This window comes from Topomyia yanbarensis, chromosome 3 (genome assembly GCF_030247195.1).
Source record: "Topomyia yanbarensis strain Yona2022 chromosome 3, ASM3024719v1, whole genome shotgun sequence".
NCBI classification, from domain to species: Eukaryota; Metazoa; Arthropoda; class Insecta; order Diptera; family Culicidae; genus Topomyia; species Topomyia yanbarensis.
Window position 1 is genome coordinate 285,500,061 of NC_080672.1, and position 14,590 is coordinate 285,514,650.

General features: G+C 38.9%; 2 protein-coding genes and 1 long non-coding RNA gene across 11 annotated transcripts; 1 reads left to right on the plus strand and 2 right to left on the minus strand.

The window, feature by feature from the left end:
• Nucleotides 1-550: 550 nt before the first annotated feature.
• Nucleotides 551-1,068, minus strand: LOC131694272 (uncharacterized). Of its 2 annotated transcripts, none has more exons than XR_009306450.1 (3): nucleotides 979-1,068; nucleotides 892-914; nucleotides 551-687 (listed from the first exon to the last, which is right to left on the minus strand). It is a non-coding gene; the product is annotated as an uncharacterized LOC131694272 (long non-coding RNA). The 2 variants fall into 2 exon arrangements; XR_009306451.1 differs by having other exon boundaries at nucleotides 835-914.
• A 4,605-nt stretch (nucleotides 1,069-5,673) lies between these two features.
• On the plus strand, nucleotides 5,674-10,003 carry LOC131689244 (E3 ubiquitin-protein ligase LRSAM1-like). Of its 6 annotated transcripts, none has more exons than XM_058974197.1 (8): nucleotides 5,674-6,249; nucleotides 6,328-6,570; nucleotides 6,905-7,532; nucleotides 7,594-8,081; nucleotides 8,138-8,218; nucleotides 8,302-8,793; nucleotides 8,853-8,982; nucleotides 9,041-10,003. In XM_058974197.1, exons 1-7 carry the CDS (start codon nucleotides 6,121-6,123, stop codon nucleotides 8,973-8,975), a joined length of 2,184 nt encoding a protein of 727 aa, XP_058830180.1. In that variant the 5' UTR covers nucleotides 5,674-6,120; the 3' UTR covers nucleotides 8,976-8,982; nucleotides 9,041-10,003. The 6 variants fall into 6 exon arrangements, with proteins under 6 accessions (XP_058830180.1, XP_058830184.1, XP_058830182.1 ...); XM_058974201.1 differs by having other exon boundaries at nucleotides 9,053-10,003; XM_058974199.1 differs by having other exon boundaries at nucleotides 9,072-10,003.
• Nucleotides 10,004-10,026: 23 nt separating this feature from the next.
• LOC131689245 (deoxyribodipyrimidine photo-lyase) lies at nucleotides 10,027-12,096 on the minus strand. Of its 3 annotated transcripts, none has more exons than XM_058974202.1 (3): nucleotides 11,969-12,096; nucleotides 11,429-11,823; nucleotides 10,027-11,372 (listed from the first exon to the last, which is right to left on the minus strand). In XM_058974202.1, exons 1-3 carry the CDS (start codon nucleotides 12,025-12,027, stop codon nucleotides 10,219-10,221), a joined length of 1,608 nt encoding a protein of 535 aa, XP_058830185.1. In that variant the 5' UTR covers nucleotides 12,028-12,096; the 3' UTR covers nucleotides 10,027-10,218. The 3 variants fall into 3 exon arrangements, with proteins under 3 accessions (XP_058830185.1, XP_058830187.1, XP_058830186.1); XM_058974204.1 differs by having other exon boundaries at nucleotides 11,429-11,878; nucleotides 11,969-12,070; XM_058974203.1 differs by having other exon boundaries at nucleotides 11,429-12,084.
• Between the last annotated feature and the right edge of the window lie 2,494 nt (nucleotides 12,097-14,590).

Consider the following 14,590-nt stretch of genomic DNA (forward strand, 5'->3'; position numbering starts at 1 on the left):
ACAACAGGTTAAGTCTCGAATGACTGACAAAATGTGAATAAAAGAGACGAAGTTGTTGGAAAGCTCAACTATTTTATCGAATTATTACAACTAGTTTTCGATATATTGTGTTTTTACATGCAGTTTCATTCTGCCTAAGGCCGCTTACAGAGTGGCTGCGAGAAGCTGAGCTGGGGCTGGTACTGACACTAGGATGCGAGATGCGAAAAACCTGCTTGCTGCAAACCAAAGAGATGATGTCAGAGTGAAGGCCGAGCGGATCTGTGCCGACTGCCTGCGTTTACTCTGACATGCTCCATTTGATATGCTGCAAGCAGGTTTCTCGCATCTTGCACTCTAATGTCAGTACCAGCCCCACCTCAGCTCCTCGTGGCCACGTTGTAGGTACTCTAAGGCCGTGGTATCCTTTACAGTACAGCGTCATCTTCGGTTAAATGGCACTAAGAATTATTTCTAAATAGGATAGAAAAATTCAACTATAAATATCAAGACTTGTGACAAAAGCTGCAATCGTTCAAATCATTTTATTTATTCCACTAACAAAAATGGACATTTTGTACTATCAATGAGCGCGTGTCTGCCGAGTCCCAACAAGACCTCGTTAGAATCCATGTCGGATGTATCCGGTTTCATCGTCTTGTTGAACATTACACACTGAAAAAGCAACTTTGAGAGGGTCGTCATCACCTAGCCAGAAGTTACGAGGGCATTCAGTTCCGGAACCGGTTCGGAATGCTGAATAGAGTCAGTATGGATTCCAGCTCAAATGTAACAACCGATTTCGACTAAATCGGTTTTGCAATCAGTTGTATTTGAGCTGGAATCCTTACTGACTCCATTCAGGATTCCGAATGGTTTGATCGGGGAAACTCTGGCATCATCAATCAATACAAGTGTCTAGTTTGCTAGATGACCTGTAATAATAAAATTATCAAATTATTAAATTATGATTTTCCTCTATCATAGCGATATACATACGAGGTAATCTTCTATGGGAGAATTTTTATTTTTCTGGTTCGGTTATTGTTCTCTTCGCCTAGATACCTGTGAATTGTTTTTTTCCTTAGATACTATTTATCGATAGAAAAATGAGAGCCCTTGATTTTATGTCAGCAAAACGTCATGAATGGGTTTGACATTTGGAGGGACCGTGAGTTACTTATTGGCGAATCCATAATGAGCCAAAAAATAAATGTTAGGGGCAAGGCCCTGGTAACATGGCATATCTAACTCAGTTCACCCCAAAATGGCGTTTGTCATAAGATAGCACAACAGCGACGATATACCGAATAGGATGTTAAGTAACGTTACCATTCAAAAATGCCAATTTTCTCGAACAAATTTAGAGGCATATTATAACGGGAATGGAGAACGTATAATCCATTTTTGCCATATTATAGCGGTATTGGATTATATACCATAAGGTACATTAAACATTCTACAACAAAGAACAGACATATAAACTAGAAAAAACTTTCCCGAAACACCTGTGCAAAAATTTAAAAGAAAATACGTTGAAAATCACCATCGCATACAGGTTTGCATGCGTGAGTCACCATTGTATCCAAGTTTGCACACAAGCCCCGTAAGGCAATTGCTGGCCGATCGAAGCGCCGGCCAGTGGCAAGTTGCTATTTGCTGTTGTCATTTCAAAGCGACATTTTTATTTCTTACACACGTTGGAAACTTTACTTGTATGTCAGTTCTCGGTGATTCTACTATGTACAATTTTCTAGCACGCTACATAATTAGTATATTCTTACACTGTAGACAAATGTATTAAAGTTTTTTTTGATATTTAGCAGATCATGACACAAAAAACATACCATATCACAATCCATTCGGATCATTTGGTGTATTGTGCCCACCGTTAACCATTTCTCGAATAGTACAGTTATGGTCCCCGAGGCACAGTGATGCAAAGCTGGCCAAAATTGAAAATATGAAATTCAATTTTTATCATCAAAAATATTTTTCTTATGGTCCAAAATAGTTGAATTAATAACCTTAATTGTGGTATTTGAAGATCTCTAAGTATTTTTTGGATGTTGAGATCTGATTATAAATGAGGTATTTTCAGGTTTCGAGCTCATTTAACACTTCTAACTCATAATTGACTTTAGAACATAGAATTTATTGCAATTATGCGTGTTTCCTATGAATTTTGCATAAACCAAGCTGGCGCTGGAATTAGTTGCTTCGATACATTCTAGGGTACAATATCTGACTGCGTCCACAAATTCATTGCGCGCTTTACTGTTTAGTATGTTAAAAAATCGTGCTATAAATATGCTTATAAATGTTTTCTAATTAAATAATTACAGAAGATGAAACGCATCTATGACTTATGATTGTTTTTGAAACTAATCAATATTTTGAGGCTGTGGAAGTAACGAGGAGGTACGCGCATTTGAAAGTTACCCTTCGTTCGTTGACAGATTGAAAGAAACAACATTTGGAAGAGTGTTCAGATAGAAGCTTATCGCGGAAGGCTTAAACATATTTTTAAATTTTCGCTTTTGAAAGAAGCTGGTTTTTCTGATTGGTGCGAGTTCTCATTTTTAAAGATGACTTCGAATAATAATGGTAAGAAATGATAAGACATGGGTTTTATTTATTATAATCATTAGTTTAATTGATTATATAGAAATTTTCTTAAAATGAAGAGATGTTTTACAAGACGTATATAATATATCTAACATAGACGACAAAATGGAAGTGGTTTAACGATATATTTATAAACGGATAGAAAGCACAAACGATATTTGCAAAGATCAGGAAAATGCCTGAAATTTATTGGTTTTGAATAATATACCGTTCAACCAGATTGTAGCACTAAAGCCAAAACTAACCTATTCGATGGAAATTTCTTATTTGTGTGTTGGGACCACCCTAATCAATCCAAAAGCATTTTTTTGTGAAATTGTATAAGCCGAAATGGAATCCAGAGTACTAAAATAACCTAGTTTAGTGATTTCGACAGATTTAGAGATTTTGGCCAACTTTTGTTTTGAGTGGCATCACTGTGCGAGGATACTATCACAGAGAACAGACGTCCATCTTTAGCATTCAACTTGTGTAAAATCTCTAACGGTTTCGAAGGTAGTTGGGATATCCAAACCAGGTGCGCTACTGTCGTCATGTTTTTTGTGGCTGAGTTCGACTGAATTGACAGTGGTTATTCCTCTACCCAGTAAAACTAGTCCGGAACCGGTTCGGACTTCCAGTATGAATACCAGCTCAAATGCATCAACCGATAGAGTCGGAATCGGTTGTTTTCTTTGAGCAAGATTCCATACTGAATCCATTCAGGATTTCGAACCGGTTCCGGAATGGATTTGACGGATAGTTGGGATAAGTTGATGTGGCGGCGCTAGTGTTTATCGTATATTAATTCAAATGTTTTTTAAATATTTTTGTTCGATCATGGATGTCTGTTTTCTGTGGTACTATACTGTGGTTAAAACATGATGATTTGGCAGCAACTCAAATAGAACCCGTCAGAATAAAAGCAGGCAATCGGCGCCGATCCGCTCGGCTTTCACTCTGACATCATCCCTTTGGTTTGCAGCAAGCAGGTATCTCGCATCTTAATGTCAGTTTCAGCCCCAGCTCAGCTTCTCGCCGCCACTGTGTAAGCGGCCTTAAACTCATTCCGGAACCGGTTCGGATTTCTGAATGGAGTCAATATGGATTCCAACTCAATCGATTTCAGAATCGGTTGTTGCATTTGAGTTGGAATCCATACTGACTCCATTCAGGATTCCGAATTAAATTCCGAATGGTTTGACTGGGTTGCGGCCGCTCTGTAAGCACCCTTAGGGTGCTTACAGAGTGGCGGCGAGAAGCTGATCTGGCGCTGGAACTGACATTAGAATGCGAGATGCGACAAACCTGCTTGCAGCGTAGCAAATGTCAGAGTAAAAGCAGACAGTCGGCACAGATCCGCTCGGCTTTCACTCTGACATCATCCCTTTAATTTGCAGCAAGCAGGTTTCTCGCATCTCGCATTCTAATGTCAATTCCAGCGCCAGCTCAGCTTCTCTCCACCACTCTGTAAGCACCTTTAGGTTGGAACTGCTCATTTGAAATTATGGCACCATCGCAGAATTTTATTTATGCATCGATAGCAGAATTTTCTATGTGCTTCTCGTTTCTTCTGCTGTAAATTTTATGCATTGGACATATTCGGTCTATCCACTCATTGAATGCTTACTAGAAGGATATGCATGAAAATGCATAAAAATCACAGCAGAAGAAAAGAGACGGGAATAGAAATTATGCTAACTATGCATATATTTGTTTCTCAGTGTATGAACAAGCATATGGGGGATAGACCACCCACTGAGACGTCTAAAAAATTGTTTCAAAATCGTTCAACACGGGTCCAACGATGGACGTTTGTTGAACGGTTATTTGAACGTTATCCAAATTGGTCCAACGAACGTCCTTCATTGGACGATTTTGAAACCAACCGTTCTTAGAGAGCACTAGTGAAAAATTGTTCCCAAACCTAAGGGGTAATCCACTAGCAAATGAGTCTTTGGGACTGTGAATAAAGGGTGGAACTCTCGACAAACATATGATTACGGCCTAAAAGCCAACTGTCAAAATCCACTTTGAATGGAATTTCCAGACAAACCGTTACTAGTCGAACACAGTTCACAACAGTTTATGAAAGAGAAAACTTTTCTCTTTCGTTTATTATCAACATCTGTGATTGGCGTGTAACGGTTTGTCCGGAATTTCCATTCAAAGTGGATTTTGACAGTTGGCTTTTAGGCCGTAATCATATGTTTGTCGAGAACTAGTGTTCTGGGAAAATTGCCGGATCGATGTCTTTTGAGGGAATTCCGTCATAGTCTTATGTCTGTTAGTATGTGATTGTAACTCGGCTTACAGTGATTAGACAATAGACATACCTAAGAAGCAGTATACTAGATGGGCGAGCGGATAATTACATAAAATATCTGGTTTGGAAAATGTAAAATAGTCGCGTTTGAGCGAAACAAAAAGTAGAGTACAACGCATCCTTATTCAGCCTACCATTTGACCTAATATTTCACATCGTTGTCCAGGGAACTACGAGCTTTTCTGATTATTATTATTATTAATATTTTTACAGTAACAGGTTTTTAGCGAAAATAGGATTTTTGTGCATAAAATTACTACGGATAACTTGGGAATTATGCGCAAAAAATTCCAAAACGATTGAACTAAGTAAATTCTGAGTTATGATGTATACCGCAAAACATTTTTTTTTGTTGCTATTACGGAGACTTTCCGTTACTCGCTCAATTTTCAATTTTTGCAATAATTTTGAAGTTTTGCATTTTCATATGGAAATTGAATGAAAATACTAACATTCTCCTCCCCTTAAATAAACTGACAATTTAAATACACCCAATTAAGCTCAGCCGGAAATGAACCGGAATTCTGGCTGGCTCCAGTACGTATTCTGGCTGCAGTGACACAACCGATTCTAGTTAGAATCGGTTGTGTCACTGAAGCCGGAATACGAACTGGAGCCAGCCTGAATTCCAGTTCATTTCCGGCTGTACTTTACTGGGCATATTCATTAAGCTGTCAACATAAAGACATGAACACGCAACGCATCTGCAAATCACAACATATATGTGCATCGTAGCACCCCTCATTCATATTATCAATAAAGAACATTGAATAATGATGCAAAACAACTGTGCTCGTGACTCGTACATCGTTCTGTTGCAAGTAGAAAAAAATAAATGCGATTTTTAGAGTTGTACCATTTGGCGTGACTAATAAAGATACCTGGTTAATATGTGTTTGTTCGTATACGGTAATTTGTTCAAAATATTTTCAGAAGTTTTGTGTTTCTATACAAAAAGGATTGTGATTAGTGATATGCAAAATAGAACATGAAGTCAAGTCTCATCATAATATTGCAGTAATCTCGATACCGACAAGCAAGTTCAAATCTAATCGGACATTTTATTTATGTGGCCAATAGGGGGACGTTTTATTGCGTAGAACATCAAGACGTGAGCCAGTTCAACGAGTTACGCTAAACTGAAGGTTTCCCGATAAGATTACACTGCTTTAGCATATTAGTAGTCAATAGTTAGTTTATACTCTTTTATGGGTTGTCGTATTTCGTCTTCAAACAATGACAATTTCCCTACAACAAACACTGAGATGCCCAATAGTACGGTCGAACAGCCAACCACGATGGATTACAAAGCTCGTTTAGAGAGAAAACAGTGCCTGGTACGTTGTAATGTTTTTTTTTTCTTTTTATCGATTTTCAATTAATGACACACTTTTACTCTCGACTATCATGTGTAGGCCAAAGAAACTCCGGAGCCGATTTACGACCTAGCGGATTGTAACCTGAAAGATGTACCACCGGGTGTGTATGTTATGTGTAAGGTGCTGCGAAAGGAGCTGCTGACGTTAGCTAATAACAAGCTTACATCGCTGGGTGGAGGGGGAACCCTGGACGACCTACAACTGTTAGTAACACTGAACCTTATTAGTAACCGGTTCAAAAAACTGCCAGACGAGATATACAAGCTAGAAAACCTCAGGGTAAGTGGTGAATTTGATTTGAGTGCGTGTGATGAAGATTCTTTGCATTTCAACTATTGTCAAATTTGAAATGCGGTGGGTGAAAATTTAGCTCACCTTAAATAGATAAATAGATAGATGTAGTAACCTAAAACTAGCCCTGTAATTGTCCAACTGAAAGTCTTCTGGAAAGTGTGGCGTAACAGATGACATTTCAAAATTCCGTAACACGATTGTGGAACCAAATTTTTTGTGCTTGAACAGATTTTCATTTAAAACATTTAAACGATGTTGATTGAGATTTGCAGATAAAGCTACCAATTGTACTTACTTAAGATCTCGCATGTTTTTTCAGGAACTATTAGTATCGAACAATTATTTGGAAAAACTTCCGCCAAGCATCAATCGTCTGAAAAAGCTGGAATTGCTGGATGTTTCCACTAACAATTTAACTACTCTGGAGCAAATAACATTTCTGCCCAACCTTAGAATACTGAACATCAGCGGAAATGTTCGGTTGACGAAACTGTCGAATCAGCTGGCGACATGTGATAATCTAGTAGATTTAGTACTTGACCCGAACTCTATTGTCGAACCTCCCGCGGACATCGTCAACAGGGGTACAAACGCAATTATCAAGTATCTTTCGACCGGTGAAATCGTTATCCCGCCGCCGGAAGATCAGCTTACTCGCAGTAAAACTAGCACAATTAACCTAATTAGCAGCGAGCGGGACATACAGCGTCAAAGTGATCTGGAACGGGATAGATATATGAAGGAACGTAAGCTGCTAGAATCCGAACGATTAGCTTATGAAAAAGATTATCTAGCCGAGAGTAAGCTACACGAGAAACAGCAAAAGAAGAAGCAGGAACTGTTGCAACAATTGCTACAACAACAGAACCAGAATGAAAGTTACGTGACAAAGTTGCAAGAAGAGAAGCAATCTGAGCGACAGCGTTTGATTAATGATATTCTAAAAGGTATAACATATTACTGTGGAGGTGTGATTTTACTTTTTTGATATTATTTATTTCTGAACAGACGAGGAACATTCGAGCGAGTTAGTGCAAAAACTACTATCCCTTAAAAATGGTCCCGATCCCGCATTTCTTGAATGCGAACGCAAGGATCAGGAACGGCTCATCGAACAGCTTCGGATCCAGCAAAATGATCTTCGCAAACAAGAAATTCTAACTGCTATGACTGATTTGCTGGAAAACGAGATAAACGTTGTGCAGAATTTTCACAATCAACGTGATCAATCCTCGCGCAACATACTCGAAAGGGAATATGAAACGAACAACCTGCTGAACAACGTATTCCTAAACTACGACCGCAATCGACATGATATAATAGAGCAGATAAATTGTGACGAAGAGATACAGAAATCGGCTGTGGCTGCCCTTATAGCAAGAAACGATTCACGTACCTGGGGTTTGGTCGAACAGGTGCGCATTGTTGAATCGCAACTAGCTGCGCTGACAACGTACGAAATCGACCGCAAAAAGACTAGTCAAGATGATCAAATCGTATGGATAAGAATATGTTCAGGATGGAACAGATTACTAAACATTACTAATTTCAGAATAACCTAGCCGAGCAACGATTAAATTTAACTTACGTACTGATGGATTTGCTCAAACAACAAGACCAAAGAAAGCAACAGGTTTGTTGGGTTTTCTATTTCATCCATGGTGCATTCGTCCACATGATCATCACGATACGTATGTTGGATTATTTTCTTTACAGCTGCTTGAAACGCTCAAAGTCATCGAACAGCAACAGGAAAGTGAACAAACCGATTTCTGGCTGATGCAGTACCAAAAACTACTCGACCATCAACCGTCGGAGATTACCAAAGACACAGCATCTGTCGATCCCATCTTGGGGTATCAATTTCTTGAGAACGGAGCCGTTCATTGTTTACCGTTTCTTTCAAAAATTTGGCAAAATCGAGATAAGGAACTGTCCAGTATTAATGAGCATGATTTAATAGATGCTAGTGTACAGAATTCATCGGATCGACAAGCTATTTTGTTGTCAATTAGTAACTATTATGACTATCTCAATCAGAGAATAGAGTATCCGGAAACGGAGGCCGGTTCATCAACCCAAAGCCCAACAGCGCCGCCACTAGTGGAAGACCGCGAACACCAAGTCCCAAGCTCCCCACCAGAAGAACATTCAGTGGCTAATGGAGCGGTGCAGTTTGCCGAATGTGTCGTTTGTCTAGAAGAAACTGTGAGTTACAAGGATCAAGGGGAGAGTTCAATTTTCTGCTATTTAATCTATATTTCTAGGTACAAGTAATTTTTCTGCCTTGCGGCCACATGTGTTGCTGTGCTGGATGTCAAATTGATATTCACGATTGTCCTTTGTGTCGGGCTTACATCGAGAGGAAAATTAAAGTGATTCAACCCTAAAACAACTGTAGGTACTTTTTAACAATAGCACAACTACTTTTTATCAATAACACAAAATTCTACAGCTGCCTTGACAGTAATTCTTTCATTCGACAGCACGAATTGCAAAAAATAGGCAACTATTTATTCAGTACTCCATCAACAACAAGGAATAACATACAGAATTATCGTATTTTCCTTCCACACAGAAGTTGAATTCTCAATTAAGAAACATTTATTAAACAAATTTACAACATTGTATTCAACGGCACGGAACAAATTTGAAACATTATATCTACTCCACCAATTGTCCATTCCCAGCATAAGTCAACATTTTCATATAATAATTGTTATCACTAATCTAGTCAAAACTTTCGCCATTGAAATGCATTTTTATCGTAGATTTTAACTTTTACCAAATCAAACATAAAGAACATTTTTATCGGTTGTCCCTAAAAGTATTATACGTCAGATTGTTTATTATCAATACAACACTAAATCAACTATACACCCTTCAAGCTTTAAACTTTTTCGTCTGAAGATCAAACAAAACAAATTAACGCAAATTTAACATTAAGACACCAATAAAAAGCACAAGCATTACAAAAGCTCAGCAAAGACAACACAGTGAACGGAATTTAACACGTTATACATTTAATATAGTGCCTTTTTGGGAAAAAGAAGCATTATAACGCAACGTATTGCATATTGATAAAACTGATAAAGTAACATGCTATGGGGACTATACTAGCACCGCGATATACGGCATCATTCTAAAATGAACGAAAATCTTACATACACGCGGCTGCGTATAACCCTTTGCGTTACGGCGATACGCAAAAGGGACAATAACTCGAGCATTTATCGCTACAATCTACATCAATCTCCCAGTTTTGACGCTATTGAAATAAATCTATGAAAGGCCAACCGATACGATTAAACGTCTCAATTATTGACTACGTACTATTGTTCAATCAATTTGTTATATTCCCTTTGAGATATATTATTGCGTTAAGATTTGTGTTTTGCACATATTCTATCGGCATGTTTTACGAATGAAAATACAATAAAACATATTTTTATCTACCTTTATTGTGTGTTACTTTTTTGGTTTAAGTGTCCTAAAGATTCCTTTGAGATAGTGCTCATGATTCTTTTGTATTTCGGATCGTTTTGGTGGCTTACAATGTACACACTAGCCTTTTTTTAAGCAAGCCACCATACATTAAAATTAAATAAATACTTGTGACGATCAGCATATGACCTACTTCTTTCTGTGCATTTTTCCTCCATAGCGCGCTACAAAAGTAGCCACATCGAACTTGCGCTTGCAGCCTTCATAGTTCATGTAGCGAATCTTACCGAATACGTCTCGCTCGCGCCATCCTTGATCGTGAACGCCGGCAATTGACCACATACAACCTACATATCCGTTGGGATCCCGGCCATCCAGCTGGTAGCGATCGTTCAGAAAAATTGCAACCGCTAATGCTTCCTCTGGTGTTCGAGTCCATTCTAAAATTTTTTTAGCCCAATACATTCGTAAAAAACCATGCATCTTGCCTTCTTTAACCATCTGTATCTGCGCAGCATTCCATAAGTCGTCGTGAGTTTTAGCCTGCTCAAATTCTTCTCGTGTATAAACGTTCGTTCGTTTATCCTTACGATGATCTTGAAGCGTTTTCTGAGCCCAATCATGAGCACCCTTCAAGCTGTCATAGTGCTTATTATAGTAGCAGAAATTATCCGCGAGTTCTCGTCTAATGATTGCTTCCTCACAGAACGCTGCCACTCCTTCCGAGAACCCTTTGCCGTATTGTTTAACAGCCAATACACTTCGTTGAACGGAAAGTTGCCCGAAATGAAACCAGGGCGAGAGATTCGATAGAGCATTATTCGTCGGATCGTTACGTTTGGAATTGAACTTCCGTAATCTCACTTCAATAAAGCTTTGCAACATAGCAACTCCTCCTTTGTAACCAGGAACTGCCCAATCCACTTCGTCTATAGTTCTATCTACTTGCAAAATATCCTGTAGCTTAACCCAGTTGATAGGATTAGCTTTGAAAGATGGTTTATGTGGATGTTTTATAACCGGTGGAAACTCTGTCAGATATGTATCAAGATGTTTGTTGATTTTGCTTCGAATAGTCCTGGCTGCGTATTCCTGTTTTTCCGAAGTTACCCATAAGGGCACAATATTGTGTGCATCCACTTGGCAAAACGGAACCTCCGGTGGTAAAGCTTTTGAGACATCCTCTACCCACTGAGTGGGTAGGCGTAGTGGACTAAAATCGCACACCACTGCTCCTATTTTATGTTCTCTGACAAACTTGGGAATGGTATCCTTGGCCATCCCGGTAAGCATGTGGAAATTTATGTCCAACTTTTTGCACTCCTCAGACACCTGTTCTAAGCCTACAATAAATTAATTTAGGAAATCGAATACTATTTTAATGAGCCAACAACCCTACCCCTCAACAGGAATTTATAATGCCTTATAGTAGCATCGAGAAATTTAGGCACCAAACTGAAGCAAATATGTAATGGCAGCTCATTCTTCAAAGCAAGCTTTTGGGCATACAAGAATGCCCAATTATCCTGCACACGAGCGTCCCGCGACATCCAGTACATAACGCCGCATTTGTCGTCCCTCACTTCCTTCGCATCGGATAGAACTCTTACACGTTTTTTCTTAAAATCGAAATCTAGTATCGATTTGGCCGTCTCCTTGCGACAATCAGCAAACTGTTGCACAAAATCACCGACTTTCAATTTGCTGTCCAACTTCAACCGTTTCTTCACTGGCTCGGGTGATCGCGATGTACTAGCTGACGGTACATTCGTAGATGATGCTTTCTTCATTATGCTTAGGATCGTTGAAATGTATTGAATTATCCAACGGACGCCGGGAAAAAACGTTGCTCGTTTGTTACAATTACATTTGCTCGTTTGTTTACATTTACTTTCATGTAATATCTGTAATATACATAAAGGTCTCGGCTCTGACTCACCTGTTCACCAAAAATCGGTAAAACGGACAAACTTTAAACACAACTGTATTAAATTTCATAAGTTACTATAGAAATTTCACACAAGTTTGGAAGGCAAACAAACAGAAACAAACAAAAACGGCGTAACATCCCAGTCAAAAAAAATGCAGACAAACATGGTCAGCCGATTTAACCCGATCAAACCATTCGGAATTTGATTCGGAATCCTGAATGGAGTCAGCATGGATTCCAAATCAAATGCAACAACCGATTCTGAGTCGGAATCGGTTGTTGCATTTCATTTGGAATCCATGTTTGACCGGGATAATGACTCCATGTTTGACCGGGATAATGACTCCATTCAGAAATCCGAACCGGTTCCGGAATGAGTTTAACTGGGAAACAGTTCCGCGTTTTTTGTAAACGGCCAATAAGCATTATAAACACTCATAGTAATAGACTCGCGGATGTAAAAACTGCAAAACTGGCAACTAAAAAAACAAGCGCGTTAAACTGGCATCACCCAAAAATGTGCAAGCTCGAACGTGCTCGACTGTATTCGATCACCTTTTTTTATTAAAGTAATTTTTCAAGTGGTTCAATATGTGAATCAAAAGAGAAGTTATACGTTTGATACTGAGCAACAAGAAATTAAGAAAAGCAAACAAAATCCAATTTCTTTAAAAAAAACACAAATTTGATGAAAAAGAGTATAAGTAAAATGCTTTTTATTCAGTTATATAGAAAATAATAAATATCTTTCTAAATAACATTGTAAAATACTAACCGAGGGCGTGACACTTTTATAAAAATATTTCACCTCGTTTTATATTTTTTATATCCCCTTATAATTATTTATAATTGTCTATAAAAGTTATAACTATATTCGAAGGGTTGAAAGCTCGAAAAAAATTCGAACAGCCGTTACCATAGAGTAGTCTTAGTTACGCGAGTGGTTAAAAACAATGAAAAAATGGTGTCGAATTGACGAAAAAAGGTTAACCAAATATTTATATTATTTTTTTTGCTGACAATCCATTTATCCCACGGGTTGGAGGTTGTCAAAAAATAGCAAATTCAGCTAATCAATCGGATGGTAAATTTTCTTGCCACGCAACAGGCACAGCTAAACGAAAACAAACCAGCTCTGCAGTCGTACGTCCTCACCACTTCACAGCCTGGGAAGAAAATCAACATCCAAAGAATTATAACAAATGCAAATCCAGCCGTTACACCTACGCAATCATCCCGTGTTAAACATCAGCAACAGCTGCTGCAGGCTCATAAACCAAGCAGCGGCACTAAAATTGCTCAAATCAAGACCACAGATTCCCCCAACAACAACCAGATGCCACGAAACATTTCTTTACTGTTATCGATCCAACATTCTGGATCGGATAACCTATCTCTACATTCAATTGGTTCAACAGCAGCGGCATCAACAACAAAAGCAACTTCTAATCCACCAAGTTAAGCTCAGCCGGAAATGAACCGAAATTCTGGCTGGTTCCAGTTCGTATTCCGGCTCCAGTGATACAACCGATTCTAGTTAGAAACGGTTGTGTCACTGGAGCCCGTGGACGAACTGGAACCAGCCAGAATTTTAGTTCATTTCCGGCTGAACTTTACTGGGCAGCAGCTACCAAAACCGTCAAAAAAGAACCATAACAATTGCAACCCAGAAACCAACAACATACTCGTCGATTTCTTTACTCAGATCCTGCAGGAAAAGTAATTCCAGCGTCAGCAACAACAACACACCGTTCAAACCAGATACCAGAACGCCTTATTGTGTATGGATTGACGGCAATTCTGTTCACTACGGCGTTGTACTGCGCCACCGGGGTGAGATGTTAGTAACATAAAAACAGCCTTGATTTTGAAGCACACGGTAAAAATTCAAATGGTCGCAGACCAAACGCATTAACCCAGGACAAAGTTGGGCTTCTGGCCGCAGCAGGATATCCGCATGTTTTTGTGGAAAATCGTTTTCAAATTGACATTCTGACGGATTTCAACGACCTGCAAAAAGTGGGGACCACCACAAGCGGCGATATAGTGATCCTTCGTCATTCAAAGTTTGTCGACAAAATGCACGAGAAAGAGAACAGTTTTCACCGGAAGAAGCAGAATACGGAAACAATAATTGTAACACTTCTGCCGGTGGCAGCAGTTCCGGTAACAAAGAGCTCCGCACAAAAATCGGTTGTTTCCCGTTATACTCGCCCATGCTTTCAGTACCGTAAGTAATGAATGTTTATTTTTAGATTCAATACCGACGATTGTTCCCAGAGCGCAGAATTACACTACCCGGATCGAGGATCGATACCAGTAGCGGAAGTTCCACTAATGAAATGTGATACTTTTTCTGATGAAGAAGAGCTTAAGAAATCTCAACATAGACGCTGATGTGACTACGAGCGCATTGAAACAAACGATGCATCAAATTGGTATTTTTTCAGATGGAATTCTAGAAATTTATCATCATCAATCAAATTAACCGTTTGCCATTCAACAAGCATTGTTAAAGAGATTGTCAGTCGACAACGTCACCACAGTATCACTGTTATCACGAAAATTATGTTTGATGCCATACAGCTGCAAAAGGCGGTTTATACGGATTGAGGTAAACCTTCAAATACA

Excerpts from the sequence above, each read along its gene's own strand:
- LOC131689244 (XM_058974196.1), top strand. The coding sequence starts at position 6,121 with ATGGGTTGTCGTATTTCGTCTTCAAACAATGACAATTTCCCTACAACA. Across the intron at positions 6,250-6,327 it reads TAGAGAGAAAACAGTGCCTG|GCCAAAGAAACTCCGGAGCC; the intron begins GTACGTTGTAAT and ends TATCATGTGTAG. Across the intron at positions 7,533-7,593 it reads GATTAATGATATTCTAAAAG|ACGAGGAACATTCGAGCGAG; the intron begins GTATAACATATT and ends ATTTCTGAACAG.
- LOC131689245 (XM_058974202.1), bottom strand. The coding sequence starts at position 12,027 with ATGAAATTTAATACAGTTGTGTTTAAAGTTTGTCCGTTTTACCGATTT. Across the intron at positions 11,824-11,968 it reads TACCGATTTTTGGTGAACAG|CATAATGAAGAAAGCATCAT; the intron begins GTGAGTCAGAGC and ends AACGATCCTAAG. Across the intron at positions 11,373-11,428 it reads TTATAAATTCCTGTTGAGGG|GCTTAGAACAGGTGTCTGAG; the intron begins GTAGGGTTGTTG and ends AATTTATTGTAG.